The sequence below is a fragment of the Cryptotermes secundus genome, unplaced genomic scaffold, assembly GCF_002891405.2.
Source record: "Cryptotermes secundus unplaced genomic scaffold, Csec_1.0 scaffold497, whole genome shotgun sequence".
In the NCBI taxonomy this organism is placed as follows: Eukaryota; Metazoa; Arthropoda; class Insecta; order Blattodea; family Kalotermitidae; genus Cryptotermes; species Cryptotermes secundus.
The window spans coordinates 618,893-637,780 of record NW_019730587.1 but is presented as its reverse complement, the minus strand read 5'-3'; the positions used below and the strand labels follow the sequence as shown (position 1 = coordinate 637,780).

The 18,888-nt window shown below is 41.0% G+C and overlaps 1 protein-coding gene across 3 annotated transcripts in view; it reads left to right on the top strand.

Annotated features, from left to right (window-relative positions):
- The window catches only part of LOC111866360 (legumain), a 48,593-nt gene that overhangs the window by 4,192 nt on the left and 25,513 nt on the right, over positions 1–18,888 (top strand). For all 3 annotated transcript variants that reach the window (XR_002843128.2, XR_002843127.2, XM_023855228.2), the window contains exons 2-5: positions 5,186–5,332; positions 7,708–7,805; positions 12,767–12,848; positions 16,290–16,375. Coding sequence is in view for 1 of the 3 variants with exons in the window: in XM_023855228.2 (XP_023710996.1) it covers positions 5,186–5,332; positions 7,708–7,805; positions 12,767–12,848; positions 16,290–16,375 (413 nt within the window). In the remaining 2 variants the exon portion in view is untranslated. The remainder of the gene's footprint in view (positions 1–5,185; positions 5,333–7,707; positions 7,806–12,766; positions 12,849–16,289; positions 16,376–18,888) is intronic.

Below are 18,888 nucleotides of genomic sequence, written 5' to 3'. Positions count from 1 at the left end.
GTCTAAAAGTGTTCAATGCCCATCTGATTTTTGATTGATTAATTATGACTTTGGCCAGGTTCCAATCTACCCTGTTCATCTTGCTTTGGCAGGTGTCCAGGTTTTGCTGACCCTGTCCATCATCCAAATTGTCAATCAATTTTGAATCAGGAAAGTGAACCCTGAATAATTCATTCAGTGTTTCCCTTCCTGTATGAGTATACTGTCCGTTAGGCAGCTTAATTATGCTGACCTTGTTGGTCGCCTGTTTTGCCATGATTCTCATGAGTCTGGCACGGCCTGGTACATCATTGATCTCCTGGCAATGTCTCCTCCATGAGGATCACTTGGCTTTCCTTATTTCTTTGTTGTAACAGGTAAGGGCTTCCTTGTAGGTGTCCCACTGCCCTGTTCTTTTAGCTGTATTGAACAGCCTTCTTATTTTGATTCTAAGCCCACTCAGCCGTTTATTCCACCAAGGCAATCTCCTTGGTCCGTGAGTGGTCTTATCCGGACAATTCTGGTTGAAGGTTGAGATAATAGCCCATTGCAACTGGTCAACGGACCGATCAACATCTTTTATTGTGCGTATATTACGCGAGATGGTCTCTAGATTTACCTTTAAGTCGTTTTTGTAAGACTCCCAGTTGGTTCTCTTAGGATTCCTGTAAGTAGCTTGATCTACTGTAATATTACCTATTTTAAAGCATATATATCTGTGGTCTGATAAAGATGGCTCATCAGATACATGCCAATTACTTACCAGGTTTCATATGTTATTTGTCCCTAGTGTCAAATCAATAACCACCTTCCTATTGCAAACCACAAAGGTAGGTTCGTTAACATGGTTTAGAATATTCAGGTTCTAACTCACCAGAAATTCCATAAGGCTCTCTCTTGGGTTAGTGCCGGTGCTCCCCCACAAGATGTGCACATTGGCATCACACCCAATGATGAGTTGCTTCTTCCTGCTAAAGCAGTAGTCTATGATGTCCCTCATCTCCTTAGTTGGTGGTGGTTCATCCGAGTCGTATGGAAGGTAGACTGAAGCAACAATCAGCTCCTTGCTGCCTTCTCAATATGAGTATGTTATCCTTACCGCTGTTGTATCCCTAGAACAGAGCTCCAGCAAAGGCAAGGCATTAACATGATTCCTGGTATAAACACAAGATATTGCATTATTACAGGGTACAACAGAGTAAACTGTTCCCCCTGTATTAGTTAAGCCCCTTATTTGACCCTTGTATATCCAAGGTTCCTGAATAAGTGCTATATCTGGCCTACCCTCAGCTAGCTGTTGGCACAGAGCTGCCATGGCAGCTTCATCTGTGGTGTAGGTTGATCTGAAGAAATTTCATGATCTCTTCCAATTGAGGAGGGGTCAGTTTCCATCTTATGTCCCTCAGACTGGATTCTGTGTGAAGGTGTTCCCTGATCCGTTTTGCTTTGGTCGTCTGGGGGCCTGGGTATCTCATCCCCTTCCTCCTCAGAGACCGAGTTAGAAGATGCAGTGTCTGTCACGGGTTCTACCCGGCGCAGAACTTTAGGATCAGCCAGCACCTTAACAGTCCCCTCTGAGAGTCCTGTAAAACCCATCTTAGTTGATCTCTATTTAATTTAAACAGACCCTTTGTTCTTCTGGCAGAGGGTCCTGATATAAATCCCTTTGCCTGTTTGAGTCCAGTTGTGGATTCGCAGTGTTTCTTTTTGTGATTTCTGTTGGTCCAGTCCCTGATCGCTTTCTTCGCAACTCCAGTTGAGATGCTGCAAGCTGGTTCAGGTCCAATGAACGGCTGTTCAGATCGTGTTCTTTCCAGCTGATCTGCGGTTTCATTCCCTGCAATACTCTCCTACTGAGATGCCACACGCTGGTTCAGGTCCTATGAATGGATGTTCAGATCCTGTTCTTGCCAGCTGATCTGCGGTTTCATTCCCAGCAATCCTCTCCTACTGAGATGCCGCAAGCTAGTTCAGGTCCTATGAATGGCTGTACAGATCCTATTCTTGTCAGCAGATCTGCGGTTTCATTCCCTACAATACTCTCCTACTGAGATGCCGCAAGCTGGTTCAGGTCCTATGAACGGCTGTTCAGTTCCTGTTCTTGCCAGCTGATCTGCAGTTTCATTCCCTGCAATACCCTCCTACTGAGATGCAGCAAGCTGGTTCAGGTCCTATGAATGGCTGTTAAGTTCCTGTTCTTACCAGCTGATCTGCCATTTCATTCCCAGCAGTACTCTCCTACTGAGATGCCGCAAGCTGGTTCAGGTCCTATGAATGGCTGTTAAGTTCCTGTTCTTGCCAGCTGATCTGCCATTTCATTCCCAGCAGTACTCTCCTACTGAGATGCGGCAAGCTGGTTCAGGTCCTATGAACGGCTGTTCAGTTCCTGTTCTTGCCAGCTGATCTGCAGTTTCATTCCCTGCAATACCCTCACGATCTGGCACCCATATTAGTTGAAGTCTGTTATGTTTACCCAATTGTATTTGTATTTATTGTAAGTTCAAGAGATCCAAAGAGGGATATAGAACATGTCATAAAATAATATAGATCATAGAATACATATACATAGTTAGTATACAACTAGACGGTACAGTGAATACAACAATAATACAAGTTATCTATTTAGATATTCATCCACAGTATAAAACATATGAGTGTTCAAGAGATGCCTTAATACAACCTTAAAAGTTTTAAAATTATTAGATTTGTTCTTGATCTCTCTGGTCAATTTATTAAATATTTTTATACCTGCATAATAAACTCCTTTTTGATAAATAGTTAAATTATCTTGAGGTAGATACAAATCTTTGTCTAGTATCAATAGTATGAGAATCAGTGTTTGATGGAAAAAAGAACTTTATTTTGCAATACATATACAAACAATGAAAATATATATTGTGATGCAATTGATAAAATATTTAACTCTTTAAATATGTTTCTACATGAAACTCTATCGTCATATCGACAGAAATTCCATGAAGCCTTCTCCTCGTGGATTGGTGCCACTGCTCTCCCACAGATTGTGGTGTGCATTGGTATCACACCCAGTGATGAGTTTCTTCTTCTTGCTGTGTTTTTGTATTTATTTATTTCATCTCTGTAGATCATTATTACATGATATAGGACAAGTCAGTTACTGTACATTGGCTGATTACAATAAGAGAATAAAGTTACAATACTTATAATTGTTTACAATAGTTTACAGTAGTACAGTAGATTACAGTAGTAGTAGTGTCAGTAGTCAGTGATATTCCTCACTTCCTTGACTGGTGATGGTTCATCTGATTCATATTCATATGGAAGGTAGGCTGAAGAAATAATCAGCTCCTTACAGCCTCCGCTGTGTGTGTATGTTATCCTCACCATTGTTGCATCCCTAGAACAGAACTACAGCAAAGGTAAGGCATTAATTGTATGATTCCTGACATAGATACAGGACCTTGCATTTTTGTTTCCTTTTGGTTTCCATAATGGCTCAGCGAGTCATGGGGATTTGAGAAGTCACCACCCTCAGCGCCCCATGCAGGTGGAAGGCATAAACACAACAGGGTGCTGCCTGGTGCCCCAAGGGGATCTTTCATGGCACTGGCTAAATTTCACCCCAGTGCCATACAGCCCTTGGCACGATGCCTCACACCTTCGCTTAGGTGTTTTTATCCTGTTGAGAGCAAAGTCTCACGAGCCTCCAGGACCGAAATTGCACGTTTTGGGGCGTATCGTAGGTGACCAGTGAGGGTGCAGTACTAGCTAGCCATGCTGTTATGACCAGAGTAAGCTGCATGAAAGGATCACCTCTGTGGTTGGCAAGCCACCCCACATTCTCACCCTGCCACATGGGTTGGTTAAACCGTTCTAAAGTGTTCAGCCTGAAGGCTTGCAGCACGTTAATGGTACTCTAGGGAGACCCCTCAAGTCGCCGAAGCTACCTGCATACTACTGCTCTCCCCCATTCGTTCCAGGCAAAATGTAGTAATACTTGGAAGTCTTAATGCCACTGCATGTGAGGCTCCAGTCATTAGACACCGTTGCCTTTATGAGAACATAGTCACCAGTCCCAGGTGGTCATACTGATTCACACCCCGAGACTGACGCTGCCCAGTGGGACCACGAGGAGGTGTCCCAAAGCTGTGTCACAATGCCCTGTCTGGTCCATGATGCGCCCCCATCAGAGAGACAACCATAGTTCCTCCAACCTTATTGAGGATAGCATCATTTGTACCTGTAACAAATGATCTTAATGGGTCATAGTTACTTCCATCTGAATATGACCTTAGTGAATTGTGACGATTAATTGAGTGCAGATTAAGACGGGAGTATAGAGTGATTGAAGATGAAATAACAAGAAGACTCCATAGTGATTTGATGTGATAGTTTCTATTTTGAGATCTGTTTGCCAGGAGATGACTAGTGAAGGCAGAGAATCCTAGTGCATATACAGCAGTGAACTGTAAATTGTGTAAATCAGTGATAGCACTGCATTAATTGTAATTAAGAGAATTTGTAACCAAAGTGCTAATAAATCCACTCATCCAAACTAGATCCCGTTATTTTTGTCAGGCGTACTCCGGACACGTGACAGTATTTTCACAGACTAGAGTGAGGCTTGATCAGGATTTTTTCCAGCGTTAAGAACTTACAAAATTTACGTGAAAAAACATTGGCTGGGTGGCTGGCCGACAGACCATCCGACCAACTTGACTGGCCATCCAACGGACCAACCAGATGACTGATTGACAGAGAGACATGCAAGCAAACAAACAAACAAACTAACTAACTAAATAACTGATTCAGTGGTGTAGGGTCTTGAAAAGCTGATAAGGCACTTGATAAAATTCCCCATCTTTTATGGAGCAAACTGTGGGATCCTGTCTTGAGGAAGTTGAATCCAGCCTATAATCTGTATTGCTTTGGTAGTACTGAAGAATTCATCTAAGCAAGTCCAAGGCCTTTTATGACATTTCTTAACATGCAAACTTTTTTGTGGGGAGAGTTATTGGTCTCGTATTCCCCCAAGTTGAATGACAACCTTTCTTCAGCTCTCTGTGATGATTTAGCCAACATTTTTACAACTACCCTCCATACCTGAAGCTTCTCTTCTCTCTTCAAACTCACCTTCTTCTATTAGAACCTGAATCCAGAATTTAATTATTCCTGTTTTTTAAATTCAATATTTTGTATGTATTATGAAGATGTTTGTGTCACACAGGCTCTGAAGATGTCTAGAGGTCTAATAATGCTGGTATCATCGCTGATGGTTCTGGGCTCAGCATGTGGGTATCAGCTTGAAAATGGAGGAAAGATTTGGGGCCTTTTAGTGGCTGGGTCTAGTGGCTATGACAACTATAGACATCAGGTATATTTAATTCTGATCTTGTGAAGTTTATAAACGGTTTCAGCATTTCAAGGTTATCAGTTCTCGAAATGGAGTTGTACTTGAACTGTGATGTTTGAACTGATGCATTTTAGTCATGTCATTCGGTACTCTCTAAAAGTTTGTGACATTGTTTTATTACATCAGTGTTGTATTGAACGTTATTGGATGTGTATTTGATGAACACATCATTTTGAGAGTGGACTGTATTCCTATTTTCAGATAACTGGTTGTAATTTTACTGACTTTAAGCGGAGGTGGTAAGCCCAATTTCTGCCGTGTAAATTTTGTCACATTAAAACATGTTCTTCTGAACTGCTAAAAACTACAGTTCTTAAATTTGGTACACAGGTAACAGTAACTCTGTCCCTGTAACAGGCTGTGGAAGCCCATTGGGTTGTGAGTTGTTGAAGCTCCAACATTTTCTAGATAGTCAGCTCACAGATGGCAGTGAGGTTGTCAGCCTTATACACCAGCTGCCCTTTACCTTCCAGGAAGATTCCTGGTACTCATTTCTATTAGAGACTGAGTCGACACCAGGGCCATAGTGCGGCTAGAAGGATTAGGTCAATTAAAAATTCTAATCTCATTGGGAATTGAACCGGCGACCTTATGGGATTTCTGTATGACTTTTTCCATTGTAATGTAATTTCTTCTCAGATAATGATTTTCTCAACATTTTGATAGAAAACTTTTATCATTTAATGACTTATGTGTGAGATAATGTCAGCGGATACAGAAAACACATAAATACCTGTGTCCCAAATTTCAGGACTGTAGAGTTTTGTAATTGTTCAGAAAATAATACCTTAATAATATGTGAATTTGTCCATCAGTCACAGCATTTCTACACTTTCAGTAAATAACTGATAGGCTTGAATGTCAATGAAATCAGTTAGTTTAATAGAATGTTATTTTTTACTACATGTTTCAGTCATTTATGACCATCATCAGTCTTTTGTAAATAGTAAAACGCATCTACATTTGTTAATGGACTGCGTGTTGAAATGGATCAGTGGATCCATTGCTGTTAGTCTTGTCATTTAAAAGTTTTTACGTAGGATTACAGTGTTTAAAAATATTGAAATACTTATAGAAACAATGAAGCTTATTTTAAATTATTGTTATTTTTCTAAAAGAATCCTATTAGGTGTTTTTTATGTTTGGAATGGAGTAGGGGGGAATGGTGCATATATGTATGATACACTTTCAAGCTTTGCCATGTATGTGGACATGTGTGTAATATGAGTGCACATTTTTGGTGCTAATGGGTGCTTGTTTGTTATGTTGGGTGAAAAGGAGGTGTTTCAAATTTTTTATTGTTTGGTATAATGTTGAATATTGTGTGAGTATGCATTGTTAATGTCAGTGGCCTCATGTTATCCTGTTGTTTTGGTGATATATCCAGAAAAATTAAGAATATATTGTGAGGATGCAGTTGTGTTACTTGTTTTTATAGTAATTTCTTTGTGTGTGTACTTATGCTTTTAGACATTCTCTGGAGGACTTGTTGGTCATGTTCATATTTGTTGTTCTATATTGGTATGCTTTTACATATTGTAGTTTTGTTTATGGTGCTGTTGCCTAGTTTCCTGGAAGGATTTCATGTGATCTTAATGAACATGAGTTGAGCATACTTACTTATTCTATATACAAGGAGAATTTTTATTTTGTTGGCTGGTTCCGCAGCTCTGTGCTTCACGGTGACCAGTGTACTGACAGCTGTAAAGTGCATATGAATTTTTCCGATGATTGGCTTTATGGTCAGAAACATTAGGAATGAAGTAGTTACAATTCACAGATCAGAGGAGGTGTTGGAAATGCTGTCCCTCTACACCTAGATATCAGATATCCTACACAATTAATTGTTTCATTAAAAAACACAGGTACAACAATCCTCCTTGCACCTACAGCACATCAGACACCAACTTTTACTGGATGGAGTGGGACTCCATTGGTTAGATGTGGATTCTGTGATCTGTGATAGCGATTATTTTGCATATTTATGTATCCCTGTAAGTGAAACCATGCTTACCCATAGATACACAGTCACTGCTGTTCCTTCTGCTATCAGTGTCTGAATTCACTGTCTTTTCTCTACTTTTTTTGTCTTCCCTCTTTCATACAGGCCAGAGATTTGTAAGATGACCATGCCCAAGATGTAATGAATGTACAACCCACAACTTCTGATTTGTTGTTAATGGGTGCCATACTCACATACAGATGTCATAAATCATAGTTTGGTGGTGAAATACTTTATTGAAGCTACAGTTTGGTATATTTATGACTGAAGCTCATAATAAGAATTCTCATTGTATATAAGCTTCTTTACTTAGTTTGTTGAATTTTGTTTTCAGGCTGATGTTTGCCATGCCTATCAAATCCTTCACAAGAATGGTATTCCGGATGAAAATATTATTGTCATGATGTATGATGATATAGCATATAATGAAATGTAGGTATCTTAGAACTTGATGATTTTATTACCTTGGCATACTTTCAGACAGCACAAGTTGTTTCCAGTTTTGTTTGCACCTTCCCTGACACACTGTTGTGGCGATAGTCCAGTAAGTGCTATGAGCATTGGTATTGATACCAACCATGTAACTCTGTATTTCTGTGTCCCAGTGATACTTCATTGCGTATGAAGAAACATCTTTCACATTTATATGTATCCAGAGCTCAGATAGCTCAGTTGATATAGTGACTAGGCTACTAACAGGAAGACGAGGGAATAAGGTTTTATTCCTGGCAGGATCCAGAGATTTTTCTCTTATCCGCATTGTCTAGACCAGTTATGGGGCCTAGGGCTACACAGCATCCTGTGTGGTATGCACCAAGGGCTCTTTCTCTGAGGTTAAAGTTGACAGGGTGTGAAGGTGACCACTCACCTCCATCTAATGCTGAGGTTAACACATTGAAAACCAGTTGCATGATATCATGCTTTTCGCTTTTAAACGTGGGGGACCGGTCGCCTGATATCATGATTTTAGGACACGTTAGGTTGCAACACACTATACCTTGCACTTTTGCCATGCAGTTCAATAGCTACTGAGCAATAAACCTCGAGAATGTTTGCTTAGTATTCAGTAACATGACCTAGCTATTTTCTTAACCCCCAGTAAAGGAAAATGCTTTGCCTGTCTTCAAGTTGTGTATCAGCCAGTAGTTAGTGGTGGAGTATGGATCAAGGACAAATTCATCTCCAATGAGCTAGCTTACGTGCCTTGTGAGACGCATAGTGATGGTGACTCAGACAGTAAAAGTGACAGTAGCTCCGATGAAAATGCGGGTAGGACTATTGTGGGGACACCAAAAAATCACAAAAGTCTAAACCCTGATTCAAAATTGAAATACAAAGCATATCTGATGAATGTGGCAAAGGCCTGGGCTACAGACCAGATGGTGGCGGCAGAACCAGAGTCAGACACACACTTAGTGCGACCAGGCCCATCAACTCCCACCCCACGCAGTCCTCATGTGGACCCCCCTGGGTGACTCTCGGGTGATATGCGGAAACATACCCTCATGAAAATTGTGAAGCGTGAACATTCCAAGGGGAAGCATCCTTCTAGGCAATGCCGTGTTTGCGCAGTTCACAAAAAAAGGACTATGACTACATTTGCAAGTGTGTAATGCCACTTCACAAAGGGGAATGTTTCCAGAAATACCACACTCTCAAAGCACTTCTAGCAGCATTGGTAAGTGTTCTCCAGAAATTTTAGTTCATAAAATTAATTAGGAGATTTTATATTAATTTTTAAAGTGAACAGTGCACAAGTTAGGATCGTAGGTTTAATAATGCCGGTCCCCAGGGTGATTTTAATATTTAAATCGCCAGTCTTTAATGAATTAAGAATGCACACCTCCATTCCCCACTCCTATCCAATTGGTACCAGGGGCCTCTTTCGCAGGGGGTAAAGCAGCCAGGGCATGCTTCATATAAGGTTGGACTTCAACATCTGCCTGTTTTGTCTTGTGCTCCCAGCGTGTGCCTTCTGCCAGCATATTTGTCACTTCTGTGTCTAGTTGTGTCCCTTTTATCTCGCTGTCAAATTCCTTACAGAGGGTATGGGTCCACTGGTCAACAGATGCCAGAATGCCTAAAACCAGCTTGTGAATTGTTTCTTTAAATTTGATCTGGACAGAGCAGTTGACAATTATTATGGCCGAAACATTTTCTTAACCAATGTTTATGGTGGCCTTCATTTTTTCTTGAGTGGCTGTTATAGTGGCCTCCATATTTTCTTGGCTGGCCCTCATTTTGGCCTTTACCTGTACCTGATCAGCATCTATCATTTCTTTATTGGCACTTATGGCAGCCCCCATATGCTCTTGGTCATCCCTCATTTCATCTTTTATCTGTCCAAACACGTTTAACAGACATTCAAGTCAATCCGTGATCAGTTGTCCCATTTATTCCACTTACGTAGTTACTTACTCATGGAGCTGGGCCCTTCTGCACGAACCACGAATTGTGCAGCTACTCAAGAATTTCCCAGCATTTTATGGAACCCGAAGGTTCATTATTCCACTTACAGTTGACAGTCCAACAATCCCACTTCTGACACTGGTGTCACTTTATAGTGACTACATCATGGGTTCAGGTTGGAACTGGATTCTAAGTGGTATAGAATATTCTTGTAAGATTTGAGGCTTTCACGGCGGTGACTATGAAGAAAGCAGTCTTCTGGGATTTGGCACCGTGTATATGTGGTGTCAACCGACGTTTCGGAGGAACGTATCGCCTCCATATTCAGGATAGAAGAAAAAGTATAAGAAATCTGCAAGCGACAAGACCATGAGACCGTTCTCACGGTCTTGTCGCTTGCAGATTTCTTATACTTTTTCTTCTATCCTGAATATGGAGGCGATACGTTCCTCCGAAACGTCGGTTGACACCACATATACACGGTGCCAAATCCCAGAAGACTGCTTTCTTCATAGAATATTCTTGTCTGTGACTGTATCACAATCTCTGACAGTCTGTTAGACCATTCTTGCTTTGCTTCTCTGGTACTGTATCATCACAGGTTCCGTTGCTAGGTTGCAGGTTCCCTTGTCATGGACTTTTGCTAGCTCACAGGCTTTTCATATACTGTATTGCCTTGTGGATTGATGACAATACTGAGCTAAACAGTACTCCAGCTGTTTTGGGCATGGCTGTTGCCGCAGTTACACGTTTTATCATGATATTTCTTAGTGATGCATGCCCCTGATAATTCTGTGATTCCGGGATTCTGAGTTTTCTGAATTTTAGACATTCTATCATAGTAGTAATGATGATTGTTATCCTTTTCTGTTGCCACATGTTGGCCCCAGAAATACTGTATTTTCTGCATACCACACAATTATGAATCTATTTGGTGTACCTGTTAACCATTAATTTGAAATTAGTACCATATGCTGTTTACAGAAATGAAGGAATATGAAAGGAACACACTTGCTCCATTAGGTCTCCCATGTTCATACCTCCTATTTTATTACATTTTTAGTTAATAAAGACATTTACTGTAAATACAAACAAGAAGTTCTGGGAAGAACTGGTTGCCCGATTTCCTTTGACATGGCATGGACTTCATAGAAAATGACTCCTCCAGCAATTCTTTGTTGTTGCGGGAACATCTTTACTGAGTTGTTACGTAGCAGTGATAGGGGCATACAGAAATAGACCCACACAGTCCTTTGGTAAGACACTGACTGCACAGAAAATTGTATGTCCTTCAGTTCTTCGATTGTTGAATGTATCTGTGGCCATGGGAATGTGTTTACCGGACTTTTGCCTAGAAAAGAAAGGATGGATACAGTTGACTGAGGGAGGATACAAGTACTGACACACAGACTGATAGGCTGCATTTATGCACTATACCACCGAGATGGCCTCAGTTACCATGATATAGATACCAGGTTTTGCAAAGATACTTCAGGCATTAAGAAGTTGATGGGATAGGGGGCACGGACAGGATGGAGATTTCAGTAGAACCTGTATCATATGTTATATTTATGTAGAAATGTTAGGAGATTAGGGCTTAAGATCAGTTAACCTACACAGAGGATTATGTGCAGTCAGAATTGAACATCTGGCAACTATGGCCATGTTGAAATTTGCATATTTGTACATCAGTGTGAGAATATTTCAAAGAATATTGCCAATTTAACAGCTTGGGGGGGGGGCATAGTCAGTAGCAAACATTTGAATGTTTGGATTCCTGTCTGTTATTGTACGTAGGTCGTACTGAAAGTCATGAGCAACAATTTTTTGTAAAGTAACATGCTTTATTATTGACCAACCAAATACACCACCTCGATCTACAGACCTTTCTTTATTTTTCCACATAATTGCCACTTCTTTGTACACATTTCTCCCAGCGTTCTGGGAGTTTGAAAATTCCCCTTCTGTAAAATTCCATTCCAGCCATCCGAAGAGACTGACGCACTGCTTTCTGAATTCAGTGTGCATGGGTGTGAGCAGTGTTCGAAGATTGGTGAAACATTTTAAAGATGGGAACACCAGCCTTGAAGATGAGACTCGGAGCGGTCGTCCTCGAACAGCCTCAACTGAATGCAACAAGGAAAGAGCGGATGAGATCATTCAAGATGACAGACATGTGACTGTGGACACAATAGCCCGAAAACTTGGAATAGGGCACAGTGCAGTACAGGAGATGATTGAAAGCTTGGGCTATAGGAAGTTTGTGCTCGTTGGGTCCCACGGTTATTGACCGAAGACCACAAAGATCACACTGGAAGCAATTGCAAAGATGGGGTGGGAAGTTCTTCCACGCCCCTCATCTAGCCCTGATTTGGCACCCTCCGATTACCATCTTTTCGGATTTGTGAAGGATCAGCTGCGTGGACAACATTTTGAGAAAAGGGAGACAATTCAGAAAGCAGTGCGTCAGTGTCTTCGGATGGCTGGAACGGAATTTTACAGAAGGGGAATTTTCAAACTCCCAGAACGCTGGGAGAAATGTGTACAAAGAAGTGGCGATTATGTGGAAAAATAAAGAAAGGTCTGTAGATTGAGGTGGTGTATTTGGTTGGTCAATAATAAAGCATGTTACTTTACAAAAAATTGTTGCTCATGACTTTCAGTACGACTCTCGTATCATTATGAAATGTACTTCATAGGTACATCTAGCACTTCACAAGTGCAGAACTTGATAAACTGCATGTGTGCGTGGTGGTAATAGTAATGAAATTCTAATTACATATTATAGTTTATGAAACATAATGATATTCTGTGGATATGTATGTGCGAGATAAGAGATATGCTGTAGTTGTCAGATGTCTGTCCAGAAATAATTAAATTTCATGTGATTTATTGCACACTTTTCTTGCATGATTGTAAGAGATGATTCTTTATTTTTGAATGAAAGTAAATGTAAACAGTGTTAATGTTTTATGTTTGTGTAGGAATCCAACAAGAGGAATAATAGTCAATCAACCTAATGGATCAGATGTGTACAAAGGAGTGCTGAAGGATTACACTGGAGAGGTAAAGTGGTTTTCTCATCATAATGATTGTATTTTTAATTTTCTGTGATATACAGGCTCTTCAAGACTAAAGACTAAAAAAGCTCATTTGGTGTTGTTAGTTTCCTGGACTTTGTCTGTGTGTTATTCTAAAAACAAGAACATGATAATTCAGGAGCTGAATCTGTTCCTGTCCATCGGTGGGGAGTATGTGCCCATTTGGTTCTGTTAGATAGAGCTAATCCCAATTTATTGTTTGGGATTGTATTTGCATACATAATTTAAACATATCTACTTCTGGACAAAAATTAAAACTACTGCCTCCAACTTTTAGCCACAATTGTTTGTTTAAATAGATGTAAAAGGCAAAAAGGTAGAGTCCCTATGCTAATTAATTAAAGACTACACCATAAAGGTGTATAGGGAGTGGATGTATAGATCGACATCATCTTGACCTTGGCACTAGTTCGAGGCGAGTGGTCAGATTCACACCCTGGGGGCTTTACGCCCGAGGAGAAAGCCCCTGGTACCCATTGTATAGTAGTTTGTTTGAACCCCAGAGCTGGGCTGGACGACATTGAGAAGTGAAAATTCTTGCCCCACCAGACTCGAACTCATGGATGTAGTCACTGATTTATACATTATGTGTTCAAAGAGGCATGTGTAATTTCTTTTGAAGTAACACAAACTTTAGTTACTCAACACATTGAATAGGAGCATGGGGACCTGCCAGCGAGGCATACTGTTCACATTGAAGGCCAAGATATTGTTAACAAGTTATACAGTTTTTCAGTCATGAAGAGTCTAGTAAAAAAAAAAGTAAAGCTATCCCTGTACCAGGCCATGAAAGCCCATAGGGTTGTGAGACGTTGAGGGTCCCGCACTATCTAGACAGTTGGCTCAAAGATGGCGGTAAGGTTGTCCGCCTTACACGCCAGCCATGCTTTACTCCCCAGGAAAATTATTTAATTAATTCCTGGTACTCATTTTGTGTTAGAGGCTGAGTAATCCCCAGGGCCTAGTGCGGCTGGAAGGATTAGGTCAACTGAAAAAATCCAATGATCTCATCGGTATTTGAACCCGTGACCTTCTGGCTTGTAGTATAGCCCCTCAACCACTATGCTACCACATGCCCTGAAGAGTCTAGTAGGAATATGAAATGCCCAATTGAAAATGTAGCAAAACATGCTGCTGCTGCTGGAAAATCAGAATGCGGTATAATTTGATATGAGGCCTGACAGAATAAGGGACCAGTGAAAGAACCATTGCTAAGCAACAGCTTTATAAAAACACAGCAATACCAGAGCCATCACTAAGCAATGTGTGCATGCAGCAGTGAAGGAACTGTTGGAAGTGGTGTTTTCTATGTGGTCCATGCTGATGATACATGGGTCAGTATGGAGTTTTGAGTTTGTTTTGGCAATTGGAAGCCAGTTAGTCCTGCTCGTAAGTTGGTCGAGAATTGGCAGCTGAAGTTTGAGGTTGGCAGTTGGAAGTCAGTCCAGCTTGGCAGCTAGCAGCTGAAGGGAGTAATGGCTGAAGCCAATGGTTTGGGTATTTGGTTGGCAAGGATATGAGCCCAGAAGCAAAGGAACTTCCACCATTGGAAGCCACTACCAATCAGCATGACTGAGAACACTAGTCTTTGTATGATAGTCATATGTGATGTGTAGTCACGAGCTGTATAAGTGTTCAGTAAATCCAAAAGCCATCTGTCATCACACAAATACAACGAGTAAAAGTTGTGACATTAAAAAATGTATTAGCAGCTATCAAAGAAGTGGAGACAGTTTTTAAAAAAAAGCTGAAGGAAGTTTATTATAAACTAAAACTGTAAAAATAGTAAGAGGCTGTTCTTAGTGGAAAGAAATTGTATTACAGCATGGAGGGCCAACAGCTTCAGAGAAATAAAGTAAAATGATGCATTGGGCTAAAAAAGAAACGTGTTATTCTTGGTCAGACGTGTCAGCACTATCATAAAGCATGTGCTGCTGTGAAGAAGGGAAGTGCTGATCAGCACTGTGTAATTGTTCACGCAGACTCTGATGGGTGGTTTGTTCCTGGAACATACCTGTTTCTAAATCAAAAACAATTATTATGACCACATAAACTTACATTTTGCACATGGGTTCAGGAAATACTTATGCTCAGTCTCCTATCAAAGTTAATAATGTAATCTTTACCATTCCATTAAAACTGATATGCATCCAACTTTGGCATCAACAAAATTACGTTCAGCAATTGCTTGAAAGGAATTAAGTTCCTAGGAGGAAATGACAAAAATTCAACTGCTTCGTATTGTTACTTCAATTCCCAGTTGCCCATAGTCTCAGATTGTGTTTCAGACAAATATTGTTGTGTGATATACAGATCCTGATGTCCCAGGTTCGGTTCCCGGCTTTACCAGATTTTTTGAGAAGTAGTATTCCTGGAACGCGTCTGCTCAGCCTTGTGAATTTAATGGAGGAGCTATTTCAAGGAAATAGCGGCTCCAGGATAGAAAACTGAAATTAACGGCTGTGGGGATTTGTTGCTCTGACCACGTGGCACCCTCTATCCACTAAAGTTGGAACTAACTTCGCCGACAAGCAGCGGTCGCTCTGTCAGTATAGTATGCTTGCAGACTGAAGCCATGGAATTTGCTTTTTATATATATTTAGTAATTAGAACCTTGAATGTTAAATAGAGTGGAACCTCGCTTAACGAGCACCTCTCATAACAAGTAATTCGCATAACGAGCAAAGCAAATTGTAAAAAAATGACTTGCTTAATGAGCGATGTTTCGCATAACGAGTGACAAGAGATGATTCACGCTCCTTAACAGTGTATATATAATTTTCTTTGAATAAACGTTATACATAAATTTTTTTGAGTATTTTTTCGGCATGGAATGTATTATCGTATTTTGCATTAATTTATATGGGAAAAATTGTTTCACTTAACGAGTGTTTCGCCTTACAAGTAAGCTTCTGAAATGAATTATGCTCGTTAAGAGAGGTTCCACTGTATGAAGGTCAGGGAACTACAGTAATAATTACTTGTTTATGACATTTTTAATACATTTAGACTAAGGCTAGAAACATACTTAACACTTGTCTTTGTTAACTCATATGCCGTAGCAAATGTGAAATTACATTTATGGCACCCTGGTATGGGGGGTCTCTTGAGTATTTGATATATTATTTATCGAAATATTCCTTGTTTTTATGGACCCTGAAGGTTTCATTCTCGTAATTACAAAATCCCTCCATTGAACCCTGTCGAGACCCAGTTCAATACAGTTCCAGTGCTGTAAAAAATATATGCATTGTTATGATAAAACAAATTTGTTAATATTTGTACACAGAACCTGTATATTTACAAACATTGAAAAGCAGTCTTATATTTTGCAGTACTCATGCATGCTCATCAGAGACTACATGTGGCATGTGTTTTTCCAATATGTTTCTTCTCTGCTTTGTAGGCTGTGAATTCCACAAACTTCCTGAAAGTCTTGACAGGTGATGCAAAAGGAATGAGAGGAATTGGATCAGGACGTGTAATCAAAAGGTTTAAATTTAGTTTTTTGCTTAATTCGTTATAATAGCAGCTACTTTCAGTGACTGGATTTTATAGTATTGCTCTGTGAAAGAAAAATGAATTATTCGGTGTATTCCATAAGACTAAAGCAGACCAATGTAGGGATAACAAAGTGTACTTGTATTTGGGAGATAGAGTTTGGAATCGTTGCTGGATCTCTGGCTGTCCTGGTTGAAGTTTCTTGTGTTTTTGTTTCCTCAGTTGTCCTGAGAAAGTGCTAGAATAGTACCTAGAGGTAACCCCCTTGTATGTATTTGTAATTCCATTCTGTGTTGGTACTTGACAAAGTTTACGTAGTTGTCTTTGAAAGGATTGCATGTTTTATCAAGATTATTTCCATGTGAGTGGTTCTGTTCTCAGAAACAGATTTTATCACACATTGCTATGTTCTGTATCTCCTGCTGTACAGGGCAAGAGCCTCATTCAGGCAGGATGTGCTGTTTTGCACTCTGTTCACATAAACTGTTGTGATATATTGCCTCTCCTCTGCCACCGCCGCCCCACCTGTTGAGATCTGTTAGAAATATTACAAAATGGTCTTGCTGCCATTTTCAGAAGACATTCTTTTTATCTTTTGTTTGATGTTTTATGATATTGTGACATCATGGCTGAAAGCCTGAATTGTGGAGTGAGAAGAAACATCTGTTGCTAGGCTATTGCAAGTTAAACAGCCAGCCATTGCTAAGCAACAGTTCTGTAAACATGCTTCCATGGCAACGAATACACAAATGCAGGAACTGTTGGAAGCAGTGTTCTCTGTGGGGCTCGTATTGAGGCTATATATTGAGAAACCGAAACCGGAGACAGACACCTGTGTGGAGGCGGGGTCGAATACAACCACCGTGACCCTGCGAGTCGTAGGAGGCGACGAAAAGGGAAGTCTCAAATCTGAGACAGTAAAATACGGTTGCGACTTCCAAGGGACTCGGACCCAAGAAAGACTGTGCTGGAAAGAGCCAGTAGCACGTAAAAAAGACAGACCCATCCTCTCGTCAGAGAGGATGCCCCACAAAAAAAACGTAACATTCGTCGTTGATTCATTAGTTCAAGTGTTTATCCACTTCTTATGTGTGTGTGTGAGACTGTGGCCCGAGATTATTGGCAGTTAGGTGTGTGTTCACATAAATTGTAGCTGAACAGTGAAGAGTAGAGTCTGTAACATTGGATTACTGTTTATATTCATTGTTGATAGTGATTCTTCAAAAACTGAAGTGAGTGAACACGAGACAAGAACAGAGGTGCCAAATATGGCTGCCATCCCATTGCCGGGATACCGGGTACATTGAACCACAAAGCTTTAGACACTAAAATCACAGTACCAGCAGCTGGTAGGCGAGTTTCCTGATACAGATGCACAGCTGAAACAGCTCCTTCAAGTACTCCACAACATTGAGGATGTGGCAGGGTGCACTCCAGCTTAGGTGGGTGGCAGTGAAAAGTGGTCATCCATCGTCAGCGAGGCGGACGAAAACGGCCAGAACTACTGCCAGGTCCTAACAGGGAAGACCCTGTTTAGTGCCATGTATGGCACATACACAGTCGCCTTACTGAAGTTAAAGGCCGCGCAGAAGGCGAGCAGTCAAACTTCTCAGTCTGAGGAAACTAAATCCCCTTCAACCCAGGAGGACGGCTTCAAAGAAGTCCGGTGGTGCAAGCGGCATGGTACCAGTGATGCCGCCCCGACCTCAAAAGAAAAATTGGCAGCCACTGAAATCACATCCCCTAAAGAGGTTGCCACCCACAACTTTGTGGCCCCCCTGAAAACATCACTGGAGACTGACAGCACTAGTGCAGAGGCTGCCACACCCGAGGAGGCAGTCTCTGGCAAAGCAGGTAGGCCGCCTCCAATAATATTGACATCATCCACGAATCTCATACAGCTGCAAAAGAAACTAAAAAACATGGTCAAGGATGACTTCGAGTTCCGTAGCACAAGAAACAGAACCAGAGTCGTTACGAAAGGCGTGGAGGATTTGGAAGCCATCAAGTCACATTTCACCAACAATAACCTAGCCTATTATTCGTTCTTCCCAAAATCCCAGAAGCCTATTAAGGCAGTAATCCAACACCTCCCCTTCAATACCCCTGCTCAGGACATTTCAGAAGGTCTCGAAAACCTGGGCTTCGATGTTGTTAGGGTCAAACAAATGACGACAACCCATCGATCCCAACCTGAAGAACCAATAACCAGTTCCTGCACAGTAACTTTGGGCTTCACAGCCATGCTTGCTACGTAGAAAGCTTCTACAGTAAGACCTACAAACAACATACATGCCCAGTTCCTACACTGTAACTTGGGCTTCACAGCCGGGCTTGCTACGTAGAAAGCTTCTACAGTAAGACCTGCAAACAACATACATGCCCAGTTCCTACACTGTAACTTGGGCTTCACAGCCGGGCTTGCTACGTAGAAAGCTTCTACAGTAAGACCTGCAAACAACATACATGCCCAGTTCCTACACTGTAACAGAGGAACCTTAGTA